At 32.8% G+C, this 18,483-nt stretch overlaps 2 protein-coding genes across 2 annotated transcripts; both read right to left on the bottom strand.

The window, feature by feature from the left end:
* Positions 1–4,296: 4,296 nt before the first annotated feature.
* On the bottom strand, positions 4,297–5,739 carry LOC143600078 (uncharacterized). Its single transcript, XM_077077869.1, has 2 exons — positions 5,408–5,739; positions 4,297–4,694 (listed from the first exon to the last, which is right to left on the bottom strand). Exons 1-2 carry the CDS (start codon positions 5,687–5,689, stop codon positions 4,302–4,304), a joined length of 675 nt encoding a protein of 224 aa, XP_076933984.1. The 5' UTR covers positions 5,690–5,739; the 3' UTR covers positions 4,297–4,301.
* A 3,564-nt stretch (positions 5,740–9,303) lies between these two features.
* Positions 9,304–17,717, bottom strand: LOC143600069 (uncharacterized). Its single transcript, XM_077077860.1, has 8 exons — positions 17,665–17,717; positions 16,262–16,546; positions 15,226–15,425; positions 13,984–14,334; positions 11,904–12,104; positions 11,119–11,189; positions 10,864–11,003; positions 9,304–9,717 (listed from the first exon to the last, which is right to left on the bottom strand). The coding sequence occupies exons 1-8, from the start codon at positions 17,705–17,707 to the stop codon at positions 9,380–9,382; spliced, it is 1,629 nt and encodes a 542-aa protein (XP_076933975.1). The 5' UTR covers positions 17,708–17,717; the 3' UTR covers positions 9,304–9,379.
* Between the last annotated feature and the right edge of the window lie 766 nt (positions 17,718–18,483).

Raw genomic sequence — 18,483 nt, 5'->3', positions numbered from 1 at the left:
ATTTCCTACGTTCTCATGCTAAGACTAAAATGCACATGAACATTCCCATATATATATATAATATATATTTATATATAGGGGTGAGATCCAGTGAAAACTTCTCTTAAAGAGAAAAACTTAAAAACACCTAAAAACTATTTTGTTATTGGTTCCAAAAAAAAAAAAAAAACCTTGTCGGTAACCTCGTCGGTGTAGTGCACATGTATAATGGTATGCATTGCATGTATGCAAAAGTGTTTGTATTGCATAGTATACTACACTGTTACACATATTTGATACACAATATTGTATATATGCAATATAAGACTAATACGCACATCGATTACACATTAGTACGTATGTGTAATACAACATTAACGCACGTGTGCACTGCATCGATTTTTATTTTATTATTATTTTTTTTTCATATAATTCAACATTACTACACATATACAATACACAAATATTGAATATATACAACTAAACACTATTGAACTTAAAAAATATATAGTAATACACATGTGTAATACAACGGTTTCGCACAGTAATACGTATGTGCATTACAACGGGTTTTTTTTATTTTTTCGAGTGAAGGGGACCAAAATATAAGAATAATAGCAAAAACGGAAATTTGAAAATATTTTTTTATATTTAATTAAAAATAATTCTTTAGGAATATCCCTAAAGATGAGTTTTCTCTTGATCTTCTCCCTATATAACCGGGCTTGGTTGGAAGGATACAAATCGAAAGTTGGGAGTGTTATCACCACTATCACTAACTACCGCCACCACCGCCTGCCATCGTTACACCACGTGTCATCACCAACCATAATCACCAACTGCCACCACCAACCTCCGCCAATCACCGCTCGCCACCCACCACCATCACCTCCATTCATCACCAATTTTATTTTATTCATTTGTCGTTTCTTGTCTTCGAAGCAACACAAAGTATTGATTCGTTACCATGTGAACCAAACAAGATAATGGAATAGCAATGATCCATTCCATTACCTCGTTCATTCATGTGACATTTGTCAATTTTGGGTTATTTTATACTTGTATTCTTAATGTAAACCCGACCCGTTTTGTTTCCCGAACCTTTCGATATTATCAAAATGATGAATTGTATGTTAAATATTTGTTTTATAGTTGTTGGATAAAAAAAACACCCTTTTCGGTTCTTAAAATTCCCCGAAAACGCTCAAAACGAACTCCAGGGACTAAAACTACCAAAATAGAGACTTGAAGGACCCATTTGTTGTTTGTGCTTCTTGGGTCTATAACCAACCCATTTTCATGAAACACCCTTTATGAAAGACCCATTCAACTTACTCTATATATACACACCCATCTTCTTCATTTGTGCTTGCTAATTTCTTCATTTCTCTCTCAAATTCTTGATTCTAAGGTTGTTCTTCATAAGCTAATCTTTCATTTTAACTAACTTCTCAACCCTTAAAGCTTGATGTTACAACATATATATATATAATATACACTCCTTGTTTACCTTCGGTCTTTCATTTCTCCGGTCTCGGCCGGTTGAAATGTCGGGCTAGTAAGGCAATGTTACATGGAGGACTTTGTAGTCCTTGTTTATATATTTAACAAATCTAATCATATAACTTGTTATACTTGATTAACTTCTACATATTTTAGTTTATTGTTCATATTTGTCAAGTTCCATGGTATTAGGTATGTGGTGACTAGCCTCGGTTTCATCCCGAGTTGAGAACCGAACCAAAAACCGAACTTTTGTTTAAAAGCATTATTGTTAACTTTTTGAATGTAAAACTTGAGTATTATTATTTATAAGTTATTTTACAAGTTCCATGGTAATTGGGTATGTGGTAACCATCCTCGGTCTTATTCCGAGTCAAGGACCGAACCAAAAACCGAACTTTTGTTTAAAAGCTTTATTGTTAACTTTTTGAATGTAAAACTTGAGTATTATTATTTATAAGTTATTTTACAAGTTCCATGGTAATTGGGTATGTGGTAACCATCCTCGGTCTTATTCCGAGTCAAGGACCGAACCAAAAACCGAACTAAACCGAGTTCACTCGCTTAATACACACAAGTGTGTTTTTAGCCACCAAAACTCATATTTTTCTTCAAGATTATATTTTAAATCAATTTTAGTTAGTTTCTAAACATACTTGGCATGTCGGTAACCAACTTGATCTTATAACAAGTTCGAACCGATAAGGTCGTATACTCGCTTAACGAACGTTAAGGTTCTTCACAATAGAACTACATACTTGGCTAAGTCTATTTTGATTTTATTGAGTTATCTCATAACATTTATTATTTTGGGAAGTTAACTGTGAGCTTGGTCAATTATCAAGTCTCGAACCGACAAACCCGAACACTCGTTTAAACCTCGTTTTGGGTATTCTTATAACCAAGGGTTTTGCAATATCGCATTTTAACCCACATTATTACTTAACATAGGTTGAGTAAAAAAAAGAAAAAAAACTAATGAATAGAATACCGAGACCCGGTTTCGAGTAAACTTATTTTACAAAACTCGTTTATTTAATTTCTCAAATATCTACATTTTAAATCCTAAACTTTATTTATTTACTTTATTTGTCATGTATTTTATTTTAAACCCTTCCAAGACTACCTACTAACACAAGACCCGTTTAATATAGGTCTTGCTCGTTAAACCGATCTCTCCGATTATTCACGACACTATCTTTCAAGTTACTTGTTAATGTGAGTACTTTTTCATCCCCCGTTTTCCATCTTTCGTTTTGGGGGTGACATTGCATACTTATTCAAATTCAAATGATTTATACTTGAGTCTTAAACCACAACACGTATTGTATATGTTTACTTAAATAAATGCTCGATTTGGTGTTATATGCTTTACATGATTATGTGCAAATTCTTGAATGCTAAGGCGGGTAGCCTCTTGAATGCTAAGGCGGGTAGCCTCATCAAAGTATGATCATATGTTAATTCCGAGTATATATGGTATCCCCATATAGAAATGTGTCGTCAATGTATTCTTATTGACGATTTCATTATTGTCGTCAATGTATTCTTATTGACGGTTCGTCAATGTATTCTTATTGACGGTTTCATTTATCTAAGTTGTTGCTATTATTTATTGTTTTCATATACTAGTTGTGGATTTCATACTATATACTTATTGTCCAAAACTATGAAAATTGCTCACCAACTTTCGTGTTGACAAACTCTATTTTATGCAATGTTACAGGTTTGATGTTAGCTTGATTGGATTACTTGAAGAAACTTATTATCTTGGCTTTAGGATATTAGAAAATAAAAGAACAAGTTATTTGTTTATCTATCTATTTGGCATTTTGTATGAACAATTGTTGTGTTATTTATGATGATATGGATTTAAATGAGTTGTTTAAATATTCTAACTTTATAGTGTCATTGTGCAATGAGCAATCATGTTGCGCCTCGACGTTTCCGTCTTCATTGGTCAGGGTGTGACAATTCAATCCTCACTTTCATTCTATTACCCATACCAAGTAGACCTAATAAGTTACTTAAACATGTTTCTTAATCATCATTCGTAAATATATCACAAATTTATCAACCCCTTGGATCGTCGTCCAAGAGGTTATGACGGTTTTAGGGTTTCACCACCACACCATTCGTAAATATATCACAATGATTTTGTTACTTAGTGGAAATTTGGGTTAATGTATAAGTACTTTATTTGAGAAATTAGGGTTGACTTTATGTAGAATTTGGGGTAAAATACTGATATTAGTGTTAATCGAGAAAGAGAAAGAGCGACTATGTTTTATTAAAAAGGTTTCAATCAAATGAAAAACAAGTTGAGGGCTTGGCTCATTAGTTTGACTCATCTGCTATCTCACATGAGTCATTGCCACGTAACTACCACATCTCACGCCACGTCATTAAATGGAGTTATCGATTTGTTAAACTGAGATTATTATTGTTAGCAAAACAGAAAGTAGGGAATGTCATTAGTCAAATTGTTAGTTCAGATTAATATTAGCAATGATTAATAACTTGGATTATCAAAATTTAAATTTTCAGTAAAAAACTTCTATAAATTGAAAAAATGTCCCTTACATTATAAGGGGAAACGATCATGCTAAGGAAAACGTCTTAAAAAAAATAAATAAATTAAAACAAGCACCCTTGTCCCACATTAGGACAAAAGGAATTGGTGCAAGAAAAGGCTTCCCAACCCACATTAACATGTTCTAATTTTTTTTTGTTTTAATATCTATGAACATTCAATTTTGAAAGGTGTAATTAAGCGTTTGCCTTTTTTTAAAAAAAACTTAAATTGAGCCATCTTGAAACTAATTACGACCATAACCGAAAGCAACTGATTGAAGGTCTTCATCATGGTCTCCAAATCCCCATTGCTGCTGGTTGCTGCTTATTTGGATGTCCCACGAATCAATGGAGTAACTTGAACCTTCTTCAAAGCTCGAAAACAATCTATCTTCTTCTTTCAAAACCGGATTCAGGTAGTTTTCGGCCATAGATTTTAAGTTCATGACTTCATTCATCGAGTTTGGATCAAAGTGAGGCATGTTCGTCCATGAATAATTTTCTGATTCTTGAAACTGATTCTTGACGTCTAGCGTTTGTTGGTAAGAAGGGTGTCTCATATTGATGGGATTCACATTCACTTGCCTGTGACCTATTTGTTCCTTTAAAGAAGCTATTTGTGATTGTAAACTAACAACCTGTAGATCACAAAGCTAAGATGTCAACAATAAGCATGATATTTAGTTATGTAGTGAAGATCAAGATTAGGGCTTTCAGTCGGGAATCCGAATAATACAGAGATCAAGATTAAGTTTCAGTTAAATAATCAAGATAAAAAAGAGGGCTTTATGTTGGAACAATCATGAACTGTCTTAGGGTTTTCATCGATTCGATAACATGAAGCCATGATTGAAATTTTTGGTGTAAACTAGATCAAAGAATTTTTATGTAACATTTATACCCTCGTGTCAATCAGTATTATCTGTTTTAGCCGCAAATAGCTCACTAATTTTATTCGATGTTGTTTGCCTGAGTGAACACTTTTCCGAGGTCGCCCATTATTGCTCTCACCCGATGCACGCTTAACTAAGAAGTTTAACTCTTATCCACAACCATTTCTTCCAAAACACTATGGTGATATTTTAGACTATATACATTAAAAGGTAATAAAATTTTAAGTCTAAACCTCGATTGTATTATTAATTGTTGTTATTACTTGATTATAACTCCTATTGATAACCATATATATAATTCCTTGTTAAACAATAATAGGAGAAAAACTAACTCAAAAAACCCGGTTTATAAGTACAACAACTAGGTCCCTATACTTACGCAAGATTAGTCTAACATACATAACAAAATAGAACCTAACTCTACTACTAAGACATATACATAACTAAGAATTACAAACCTGTTGTTGCAGTGAGAATATATGTGAAACACAACCATAAATGGGATCTTGAAGCCTAGCTTGAGCTTCATACACTATAGTAACCGCAGCTTCGGATCGATCACAAACAGGCAGATGAGCAAGAAGCTTGGATGCATTACTTGCACCAAAAACCTTATGAATGGCAGCAAAGTGTGTAGCACCTTGTTCATGGCAGAAATAAGGGGCAAACACACAACCCTTGATACATTTTCTTCTCAAGAACTTGCAGGCACCACATGGAGAGCCTGATCCTGTCATCATAATACAATCTTTATGAAAAGCTGAAGTTATGGGCAATAAAGTTTAAAAGGGTGGTTAATATGTTGATGAAAACATTATGATCACCATGTTTATAAATACAAAAGAGGAAGTGGTGAATAGCTAAACTGCAAAAATTGTTCCCTTGATGGCCTACAGTTTTATTATTTTAATGTTTTTTTCGAATTAATAATGAGATGAATGTTTTTAATATTTAATCCCACAACCAAAGTACCAAACTCTTAAATAATTAGCTTTTATTTGTATTTCTTGTTCATGAGATTCCATTTTTGACCCTTAAAGGACAAAAGAGCTAACATGAATAAAACACACCCTCTCTTCTAATTATTGGGTGATGGATGATTGCATGTTTATAAAATGTAAATTTGCTAGATCATTTTTACGTGTGTTTTAGAGTGAGGTTGATCAATTCATGTGATGACATTATTGTAAATATGGACCTAATTTACACATAAAAGTATATAACCACGTATATAACCACGCATGAAGTAACAATAATCATGCATGAAAAAAACTTATTACATATAAAGAAATTAACCTAATCACGAACGAAGAAACATAATTACATGTGAAGAAATATAATTATGCATGAAGAAAATTCTGTAACTTATAAAATAATAATGCAACCTATATATTTTTACATGTGTATACATTTATACCACCACATTTTTTTAAGTGAAGTCAAGGGTTGCGAATCTCTCGTACGTGCGTTGTTGCGTTATAAGCCATTATATTGTATTCCATCATTTATCTATATATGTATGTATTAAGTGAGGTTCATTGGGGAACTAGAAATAATTAGTTTTACATGTAAATGCTTATTTCTAGATGTTCTAGTAACAAAAACAAAATCATCTATAAGATGGGAGCCGTTTATTGTGACATTTAACTTAGAAAATGTTTGCAAAATGAGTTTATTGGTGTTGTTTAAAAGTTGGTTAAGGGTTTTTTTATTTTTTCTTTTCTCTCTCTCTCTCTCTCTCTCTCTCTCTCTCGATGGATGAGGGTTGTTGGTTTAACTTTTGAAAATTATGGGGGTGTTAGGATTTCTTATTTTACCTTCTTGTAACTTTTTTTATAGGTTAATAAGTTATAACTTTATAATTTATTAACTTATCCCCTCACAATAAAACATAATATCAAACACCTTTTAACCTTTTCGAAAGTTAATAAGTCATAAGTTGCTTAAAATAAGCAATCCCAAACGAACACCCCCTGTGTTCAACAAGACATGCTAAAAAACGATGTAATAATATAAAACTAGAGTCAGGAGATTTATTAAATACTTTCAATTGTTAAGTGTTCATGCTCTAAATTATGCTGTCTGGCCATGCCAAATGAGTGGGACCCGAAGTTAGCTAGTTTGACGGTGACATGCCGCACGAGTGGAACAGGAACATCATCATTGCCCCTTTACAACCCACACGAGTGGCGTTTTGCATCTAGTACTAGTGTATGTACAATCTTAATAATTTAATAAAATGTTTATATTGATGACGATAAAATGGGGTTGGTAGAAGTGTTTGCTAACCTTATTTACAAATTCGGTTGTAAATGTTTTATATGCGGCAAAAAGCCGAGCCTAATTTTGTGGATTATCATTTTTTTTTATTTTATAATTTATAAAAGCTTAAGAAATAGTGTAAGCTAGATACTTTAGTTAACATGTATAATAAATACATTAATTAATAAGAAGAATAATCTAGGTATCATTAATAAGAAAATCAAGCCCAAATTAATTGTTTTAGGACAATTTTTTGGTCCCAAAAATTTCAAGCAAACAACAAAACCGAAAAAGTTGAAAATCGAACCGAAACTAAACCGAAAAAAAAACAAAATGAACCGAACATCATTTAAAAACACAAAAAACCGACATTTTAATTTGGCTTGCTCAAAACCGAGCCAACACAACCCACCCAAACATCTATCCTTTAGGCGCGAGCTTGGCACTTGTAGTGCCTACATGTTGACATGAGATTTGTCTTGGGCTGACACAAGCTTAGCTCGTGGTTGTCACATATATAAACATGATTCGTGAAGTTAGTGGCACTTTCGCAGTTTAACTTAACCAAATGACCATTTATAAATTTTCCATATAATTTTTCATATAAATGAATGGTCAAAGTCACCATACCATCCACCTTGTACGTGGGGTCGCTAGTATGTGTATCATCATAACTTTTGTCCTACAAACCTTATATTATAATCAAATTTGTGTAATGTGTTCTCTTTTTAAGTCCCTTTTTTAAATTAAAGTATAAAACCTTGTCAAGTTTGTTAAACTAAAGTATAAAACCTTGTCAAGTTTTATTGCAAGTGAACCCCATTTTGCGTAATCTAGAAAGGTGTTGCTTTCATATCGGAGGGAAACATACAAATGAACGTGAGTCGGAAAAGAGAAAAACATAGGATGTAAGAGAAATGAATGAGTCAGAATTGTAATCCAACTCAACCTGACGCCTTGTCAGATCAAGTTAACCATTACTAGTTATCACTAATAGCTACGTATTCGACTATGTGACCAATTGCCATCGTCTTATAAATAAAAAATGGGTTTTCATAAACACACTAGTAAGAGAAACTAGTTATCTTTTAAATCTATACCTCCTAAAATACATACGCAAGTCGTTAAGTATTGCATACGTGGATACGCACTTCCTATAGGGTCCAAAGCGCATTTTGACGAATTGAGGTAAAGAAACTAACCACAAAATCTCATTTTAGGTTAAGTAGGCTTGACAACAATTAAGCACCAGTAATAAGTTAAAAAAAAGGTACAAAGATTCTTTTAAATGCATATTTCTTCTAATAGGAAGTGTAGTTTGAATGGGGAGCATTTGTTCAAAGTCCAAACCATAAGATAGGGACTAACGTACATGGTTTAACTATAATGGATACTCTCTAATCGGATGACAATGACACTTTTGGACTGTTGATTCACGAGAACAATATCATCAACACATGCAAAAAAAAAAAAACAATGTTTAGCTCCTGCGCAAAAGTGTAGCATGTGACCCAACTATCCCTATATAGTGTTTGTATCATTGATAGAAACTTGAAGTGCAAAAACTGTATCAAAACATAGGTAAAATTAAGCGCATCGCAACAATATTTTTGGAATTTTAAAAAAGCATTACGTTGTTTATATACGAGTTTTAAAAAACAATAATATGGATAAAATTCACGTCATAACAATGCATTCAAAATTTTGTAAACTGTTATCTTTCAAGTGTGATAAGAGAACGACGAAATATGCCCAAAGCGATTGTAATATAAATTAATAGTAGTTTCGAGGAGTTGTGCCCTTATAACCGGATAACCTTGTCACCGACTCCAATGATTATAACTAGACTAACCAAGTCGTTAACAAACTAACTACTAGATTAACACCTATTTAAGAAGTAATCCAAATTGTAACAAACTAACAACTAGGTTAACAAGGAGTAAGGGACCAATACTTATACCTGATTTTATAGTTACATATTACACCCCTTAAGTTTCTAAATATCTCAATTTTTGGTACGAGACTACATACATACAAGCATGTTTAGTTAACCTGATACCTTACTGTTATATGAAGCAATGTTTCGTACATATAATATTCGCATATGCCGGGCCCCACTTATCAGAGCCCGTAAAATGATAAATGGAGAACGAATGAAAACAAACATATTATTTTTTAGGCGCGGGTATACCTTTAAGAACATCCCTTAAAGCATAATAATGACTATCACATTTGTGATCTGCAATCAAGTTGTTTGACAGTAATATTCTTTGAAAATGTTCACCTGTGTGTCTCCTCCAAAGAGTGAACTCATTTACTTTATTGCCATTGTGTTGTTCTTCCTTCCGTTTTAGAAAATAAACGCTACCTGGAATAAATAGCTCCTCTTGGGGAAATGTTGAATCGGGTTTTTCGTTTTTAATGTTGTTGGATTTGGCTACTTCTGGTTTGGAGGTTGAAGTGGTGGTATCTTGTACAACAACTGAATCTTTTCTACCGGGAACATCTGTTAAGGTTGGAAAAAAGTAAAAGTTTGGGTCAAACATGATGTTAGTTAACAACAACTCAATCAACAAAGCTATCCTGGATCAGATAATACAAAATCATATTTTTCATAGGAGAGTTTAGGTTGCAAATGTTGATCAAAGAGTCAAACTTTTGGTCAAATCTGACGAAAGTCAACTATTCAGTCAACAAAACACTCCAGAAGGTTAGAAAAATGCAAAATCACATTTTTCATAGTAGAGTTTAGGTTGCAAATGCTGATCAAAAAGTCAAAATTTTGGTCAAATCCGACAGTAGTCAACAAAACACTCCAGGAGATCAGAAAAATACAAAATCACATTTTTCATAGGAGAGTCTAGGTGGCAAGTGGATATGGGCCAAAACGGGTTGGGTTGATCCATTATTCATAACATCTTTTAATATAGAAAGAAATACTTTTTCTATAAATTGGTCTGTGAAATGTGAATAAAAAATTGTTTTATTTCCACAATTATAAGATTTTTTTGAATAAAATGATTCAACCCATTTAACACGTTTCCTTTTTTCTTCGGTTATAGGTTAATTTTCCCCATTTGACCAATTAAAATAAAACATAACCCTAACTAAGTTAGAAGATCGAATGATAGTAACAATAAAAGGCCTCTCATGTACATTAGCGAATATATTTGTTTTACCATATTATGTCATCCGAATTAGTATGTTGTAAATGTCAAGGAAAAAAAGGCTCGTGAGCCTAAACCAGCTTAATATTTAAATAATCTTTATTTAATATATTAAATATATATTTATATGATAATTATTGTTCTTAAAAAATTATGATAAAAATAACTAAATAATTTATATTATGCTACAAAAATTATAATTTAAAATATATATAAAAAATAATTAAAATATATATAAAAATAACGTATACAAATTAATGAATAAATAATAAACTAGCCAAGCTCAAGCTCTTGTAAGCTCAATGTCCTGAGCTCGGCTCGGCTACACCCTTAGATATATTTTATTGGGCACATTTGTTTTTGTTTGATTTTTATTTGTTTCACCATATTAACACACAAACATGAGCATCTAAAGGTTGAAGCTTTTGGTTATTGTATTTAAAGCTCCAAAAAAATATTGAGAAAACAATGCAAGTAGAGTTTACCAATAAATTTTGCCTCTTTTCCAAACTTGGTATAATCAACTAGCTTCTTAGCAACGTCTTGTACGGAAGATAGAACTTGCTTTGCATTATCAACTAAATCCAAGACACTTCTCCAGTCCTGCTTCTCAAATACAGTTTTCCTGATAAAACCAAATATCAAAATAATAATTATATGCTTTGCCTTGCATTACCATTAGTGATAAGCGGTTGGTTACTTGTTACATGTGAGGTAAAAATTTGGTGGATGTTACTTACCAATCAGTCTGAATGATTTCATGCCTCAATCTCATCAGAGTAGCTACACTTAGCCTTGGGATTATATCATCCTGCATGTCACCAAACAAAGTTCAATGAACCAGACATCTAAAATTCTTATAAATCTAAACCCGAGCAAGTAACAAATCACTCTTTGAGATTTTTTTACATGTTAGTTTTTTGTGTATAGTTATTTACAGAACTTCAAATGGCATGATGTTTTATAAAGATTTGGACCAAGTAATATGAGTAGATAGATCATGAACTCACAGTCTACATGGTTCTAGCATGTGCTCTAGGAGAGAATAAGACCTAAAATTCTGAGGGTAACGAGAAAGCTTAACCTGTAAAGGCATAGAAGATCAATTGAAATGTTTCGGGGCTAAAGCTCGAATCATCTGAGTTCAAGCCTAAACTGGAGCTCGTTTAGCCCAAGCATATTATTTATATTAATATTATAACAACTATAAATACAAATGAAATATTGAAGTACAAAATGAATATTGTGATTTATTTAAAGATGATTAATATATAAGTACAAAACAATATAATTGATTCTAGCTCAGTCGTGTTCGTTCATTTATGTTCAGTTACGTTCGTTCGTTTATGTTCTTGAACCATTTGTTTATACTTAATTGTTCGGTTAAACAAACGAGCATGAACACACTCCGTTCGTGTTTGTTTGGTTCGTGACTTCGTTCATAGGCCTACATGCAACTAGCTCCATGGCAATCCATAAACTTCATGAAATATTCATAACGAAAATGATCAAATAATATACCAACCTGCATACAAACGGTTGTGACATAATCCGAGCAGCTTTCAGCCAACTCTCTAGAAACACAAGGTGGGGTCCCATATCCGACAGCCGTCACAATTTCCGGGCTAAAACCCAACTCTTCACGTGTCTTCTTGCGAAGCATTATAGCTAGCACTGATGCAATCGCACCTCCAAGTGAATGGCCCACCAGCCTTAACCTATATCCCTGTAGACGGATTAGAATCATAATATGTTGTTTGACTAGAAACGGGTCGATTTTGTTTGCAACTTTACATTTGACATTCAATGGGTCGGTAGATGTTAAACACAGAGCATATTGAAACTTGATAGTCTCCAAAAAGGCATTTAAACTCTTGAATAACCCAATTAGCTCTATTAAAAACCCAGATTATTATTTCTAAGTAAAAAGGCCGCAGAATATGCGGGTCACATCCGCAAAACATGGATTGGATTTTGGCTTAAACCATGCCAAAAAAAATCAGTTTTTGAGTTTTTGAAACCATTCGTTTTGGTTTGGGTTCGGTTCTGTTTTGGTTTCGGCCATTTCAGTTTTACCATTTGGACTTAAAATTTTTAGCCCAAAAAGAAAATTTGGCATAAAAAATGAATATGGGCTTAAATCATTTTGTTAACAAATAATTAATTGGCTAATTTACATTTTGACTAAAACATTTGTGTAACACTATTAAATTTTTATAATTTATAAATTACTTAAGAATTCAAAAATTGAAATTTAAATCCACAAAATTCGGTTCAGTTTTCAGCCATTTCAGTTTTACCATTTGGGCTTAAAATTTTTAGGCCAAAAAGAAAATTTGGCACAAAAAATGATTTTGGGCTTAAATCATTTGTTAACACATAATTAATTGACTATTATACATTTTGACTAAATATTTAGGTAATACTATTTATTAAATTTTTATAAATTACTTAGAATTCAAAATTTGACATTATAATCCACAAAATTCGGTCCAGGTTACAGTTATAATACATGCAAAACCGAAACAAAAGTTTGGTTTTTATCAAAAAATAAAACCAAATCGTCAGCTTTTGTTTAGATTTGGTAATCTTGGTTTGATTTTTTCAGTTTAATGCACACCCTTACCCCCAAACATTTTAGTCGACTTCTTAATTTTATAAATAATTAATGTATTAAACATAATTACAAAAACTATACTGTTTAAATAAGATTTTTCTTAGATAAGATGGTTTAGAAGATTCCAAGCAAACAACCACAAGCTTGGTCTAGTGGCAAAGGTGTATGTATTTCAACCAAAAGGTTGTGGGTTCTAGTCTCACTTAAGACATGGTGGAAATATTTGTTGTTGAAAAAAAAGAAGATTCCAAGCTTTTGATACACTTTAGGCAAACTCAGCCAATTTGACATGCTTCATTAGTAGTTAATTTTTAAGATTATCTTTTAGACCTATTATCAATAATCTACGACATGGATTGACCCATTTTACAAGAATGAGTTGGAACTGTCAACTATGGCATCCGAGTTCCTGTAATGATATTTAGTACATTAGTTATTCATAAAGTTCAAAAGAAAATAAAGTGTTGACAGGTCAAACTAACCCAACCCATTCTGAATTAGGGTGTAAACGAGCAATGCGCTTATCGGTTACTCGAGATCAGCTCGTTAAAAGCTTGAATTGAGCCGAGCTTAAACGAGCTCGAGCCTAGAAATAAGCTTGTTTAATAAATGCGCCTGAACCCAAGAGTTACACTTACCGAGCTCGAGCAGGCTCACGAGCCTAATATAATTGTATAGTATATTTAAATCTATATTTGTATAATATCTATTATTATATATATAAAAATGCATATATCATGCTATATATACAGCTTTTATTTATAAATATATAAAATAATCAATTAAAAATATATATAAATTAATCAATAAATAATAATCAAGCCAATCCCAAGCCAAACGCTAACTTGAAAAAACTACTCACGAGCCAAGCTCGAGCTCTTGTAAGTTAAGCGAGCTAAGCTTGAGCCTAATCGAGCTTGGGCTCGGCTCGACTCTACTCGTTTACCCAACTTTTATCAATAAACAAAAGTTGGGAGAGATTAATTACCTCATGCTTATCAAGATATTTCTTAACGGTTCCTGTCTCATGTGTTAGAAACCAACGAGCAGCTTCAGCAGTGCCAAAATGAGTTGAGTAGCCTTCAAAATTGACTTCTTCATGACTCGAAGAAACAATATCAGTAATAAGGTCGGAAACTGTGTGTGTTCCCCGAATTCCAAATATCACAAGTTTATTTCGCGTATCAATTCCAATATAATATCCGGGTCGCAGCATACTAGAGTCCTTCACAAACTTCACAACATTACTTTCTCTAAGCATGCTGTTTTTGGCCAAAGCAGCAGCACTACCCCTATATGCCCCTTTTGCTAGTTCTACATGGTATATAAGATCTTCCACCTATACAAATAAACAAACCGAACACTTAGTGAACTGTTCGGCGGAAATTTCATTGTGTTCGTTTATTTATAAACGAACGAACATGAACACGTCTCGTTTGTTTATTTGTGTTCGTAAACGTTCGTTTACGTAATGTTTACGTACATTCATTTAAATTTGTTTATGTTTGCGCATTTATATATTCATAATTGCTTATCTCACGTTTGTTTAAGTTCATTCATTTATATATTCATATAAAATTTTTAGGCCCATTACAATTTAGTCTAGTTTTATGGAAGCAATATATCACCCATTATAGTTTAGTATGGTTTAATTGCTTTTAGGCCCAACAAATTGTTTTCCACGTTTACTTTTAATTGGCGTTTACTCAGTTTTTGTCTGCTTATGTCCGTTCATCTTTGTTGAGTTATGTTTATTCGTTTGTGTTCATCTATACTATTAGCAAACAAACATAAATGAACACGGACAAGAAAACACCATCTGTTTAATTGTTCGATCGTTTGTTCAATTCAAGTATAACAAATGAACATAAACAAACACGAGCACACAAATTTTCTTAACGAACACGAAAAAGAAAATCCCATTGGTTCAATTATTTTGTTTGGTCATTTGTTCGGTTAGAGTTAAAAGAACTAACACTTCTTAACAAACGAACACGAAAAAGAAAATCCCGTTGGTTCCATTGTTTTGTTTGATCATTTGTTCAGCTAGAGTCAAAAGAACGAACACGAACATACTCATTATCTTAACAAACGAACACGAAAAAAAAAACCTCCTTCGGTTAATTGTTCGTGCTCAACTCTTTGTTCGGTTAATGTTGAACGAACGAACATGAACATGTTCCGTTTGTGTTCGTTCGGTTCACTTGCAGGCCTAGGTTCAAGTGTTTACCACTTTTTCAGAGGAAATCTTTACGCCCTTAACATCTTCAGATGGATATTTAGATGCTTGTTGAAGGTAAACGAGGTATAAACCTATTGTAAGATCACTCAAGCTCCAATCTTGAACTTCAAGTTTACTCCTTTGAATGCTTGCAAGGATTTCTGCAAGTGACCTACTACTAGGCGGAATTTTGTTTCCATATGCATCTCCTGTGAAATAAAATTAAATCAACTGCAATTTTTTTTGTAAATTGCAAAGGGTTTTCTGTACGTGTGCAGTTTCGACCCGTTTAGTTAATGAGATAATACTGATTTGTAATGACAATCAAGCTGTTTATCAAGACAGCTCGCCATGTTTTAAACGAACCAATTCGACCTGTCACCATACCAAGTTATCAAAGCCCATGTTATCAGTTTTGGACTCAAACCGAACCAAAAACCAAAAGTTCAGTTTTTGAGAACCGTTCGTTTTAGTTTTTTTTTTTTTTTTTTTTCTATTTTAACTTTGGATTTGGTTTGGTTTCGGGTTTTACCGTTTGGGCTTGAAATTTTTAAAAATACTTGACCCAAGATATTAACTTGGGCCTAAATCTTTTATTCTTTTTGTTAATCAATAATTAATTGATTATTATACCTCCAGGCTAAAATATTCGGGTAATATTATTTATTAAATTTTTATAAATGGCTTAAAATTCAAAATAAAAAACTAAAATCCATAGTATCGGTCCGGTTCAAATTTTCAGTTTTAGTTACATGCAAAAGCAAAACCAAACCGAAAGTTTGGATTTTATGAAAAACATAAAACCAAACCGTTGGTTTTTGTTCGGGTTCGATTATTGGTTTTTCGGTTGTGGATAGGTTTTTCCGGTTTCATGCACATCATGTTGGAGACAGACTGTGTTGGATAGATCCAACTTCAAGAAACAAAACACACATATAGAGGTGTAAACTTGACGAGCTGCTAATTAGCTACTCGAGATTGGCTCGTTAAAAACTTGATTTGATCCGAGTTTAAACGAGCTTGGGAAAAAAAACGGCAAGCATACCTGTGGGCAAAGGCCACCTACACAGTTGCAGAGCCGGTTCAAGTGATTTTGTGAGCCAAGCTAGCTCTGGCTTCCACTTATTATTGGCTGCAACATCTTCATCTGAAGTGTATTTTCTAGCCCCAGAGTTTGGCATTGTAGATGAAACAGATGCATCATTTGCATCTATAATGTTAGGGTTTTCTAACTTATCTGCTTTCGAGCAGTGTGATTGATATCGGCTGAGTGCATTGTAAATAAACAGTGGATATGATTCACGTTTTCTTAACAACTTTAAACTCAAATCTGCAGCACCAAAATGTCATGATCTTGTTAAAAAGCAAAAGTTTAAATATGGAAACAAGAGCCCAAAATCAATGTAACTAACTTTTACTCAATCAAAATGTTGAAACGACATAAATGGAAATTAGAGTGACTGACTAGAGACGAGATTGGTATGGTACTGGTACTATTACAGAAAATACCGATACTGAATTTGAACAAAACTGGGTATCAAATACCGTACCGAATGCATTGGTTTAGTATGGTACCTGCTTTGGTTTTCTTTCCTAATATTCGTTGATCGTATCAAATTCATTCGTAGCAAAAGGTAATCAAGAAACCAAAAATCGAATCAAATTCATTCATAATCAAGAAATCATAATAGCAAAACATACAAAATGTCCAAAATACCTTATCGATACCTATAGAAATAAAGAAACAAAGGCATGGATACCACCATACCGGTACCTAATACCCAAGAAAAATTGTACATTTTCAAACGGTACCAAATACCAAAATACCAAAAAATTACCGGTACGGACAATGAAAATACCAAATTTGAGAATACCGGATACGGTACCGTATCGGTATTCTGGGGAAAACAAATTTAATCCAAGGAGTGAGACTGGCAAAGAAAGTGAAAGTTGAGTGTCATTGATCAAATTGTCCGCATTCATTATTATCAGTCAATGAGTCATAGTTTATATTATTAACATCCTATTTGCTTTCAACATATAACCTATTATATTATCTTTTATCTAGGGCACATTCAAACCTTCTAATTATTCTAACTACTATTTATAATATGTTTGATTGAACATCAACATATCAAAAACAATTTGCTCATAATCATCAATTTATTCACATTTCCAGTAAACCTTATTGATCTTCATACCAATTCTCAGATACATATGCCTCAAGGCAGCTTAACAGAACTCAAGTTTCCACTTAGAAGAGGCGAAAATGGATCAGTAAAGCACAATATAGATCGTAAACTTCACAATAAATAAGATCATCAACAAAAGTGTAACGAAATAGGCTGATACAATGCCGATTCAGAGAAGATTAAAATCAATAGGAACTTAGGGTTCATACTGAATTATGAGTAATTGGAACCAAAGTGAAAGAAGAGAAATAGGTACCTAAGTCGTACAACAAGCGTTTGGCGAATTTACGAGCAGCCATTGATGAGCTGCAAAAAGCTTCAGGACGTCAAATTTGTCACGAGTGAGAGACTGTATGTGTATGTGTATGTGTGTAATGAACCGGTTAGTTAATTATTTTTCTAATTTATTTTGCTGGACTTGGTAACCAAACTTACCATTCATGCTACTTTAAAAGTTTAAAGTAGAGGTGTACAAGAAAAACGGGTTAACCGAAACCGAATCAAACCGGTTTGTTTTTAAAACCAGTTTCTATCAAACCGGTTCTTAAACCAAACCAAATCGCCGGTTCTTATAAAGGTTTGGGTATTTTTCAATCAACCGGTTTTTTTGTCTTAAACCGGTTTAAACCTGACCCGAACTAGTTCGGATCAGTGTGGCTACTTCCATGCTTTAACTGGTTTCTAAACCGAACCGATTTAACCTAAACCGGTTTTGAATATGCAGAAACCAAACCGGTTCGGTTTTTAAACCGATTTAATGTTTAAAAAAAAACCAGTATTGTACACCACTATTTTTAAGCCCTTTCTTTTCATTCCAAAATCATACTTATAAATCATTTTCATCCCACACACCTTCTAATTATTATAGTCAGTTATTTATTTAATTCGAATAAATAAAATAAACAATAATATAAAAAGTAATAGTAACAGTGATAAAAATATAATAATATAAAAGTTAACAGTAGTTTAATAATACCCACAAAAGCTAACAATAATAATATAATACCTGCAAAAGAAATGTATGTAAATGAGTATAAATTAATAATAGTCTTCCCGCCCATTTTGTGTCTAATGC

The sequence above is a fragment of the Bidens hawaiensis genome, unplaced genomic scaffold (assembly GCF_021521415.1).
Source record: "Bidens hawaiensis isolate Kalapana, Puna unplaced genomic scaffold, B.hawaiensis_p1.1 tig00001960_1, whole genome shotgun sequence".
NCBI classification, from domain to species: Eukaryota; Viridiplantae; Streptophyta; class Magnoliopsida; order Asterales; family Asteraceae; genus Bidens; species Bidens hawaiensis.
The sequence above is the reverse complement of the archived record's forward strand: the minus strand, read 5'-3'. Positions and strand labels throughout refer to the sequence as shown.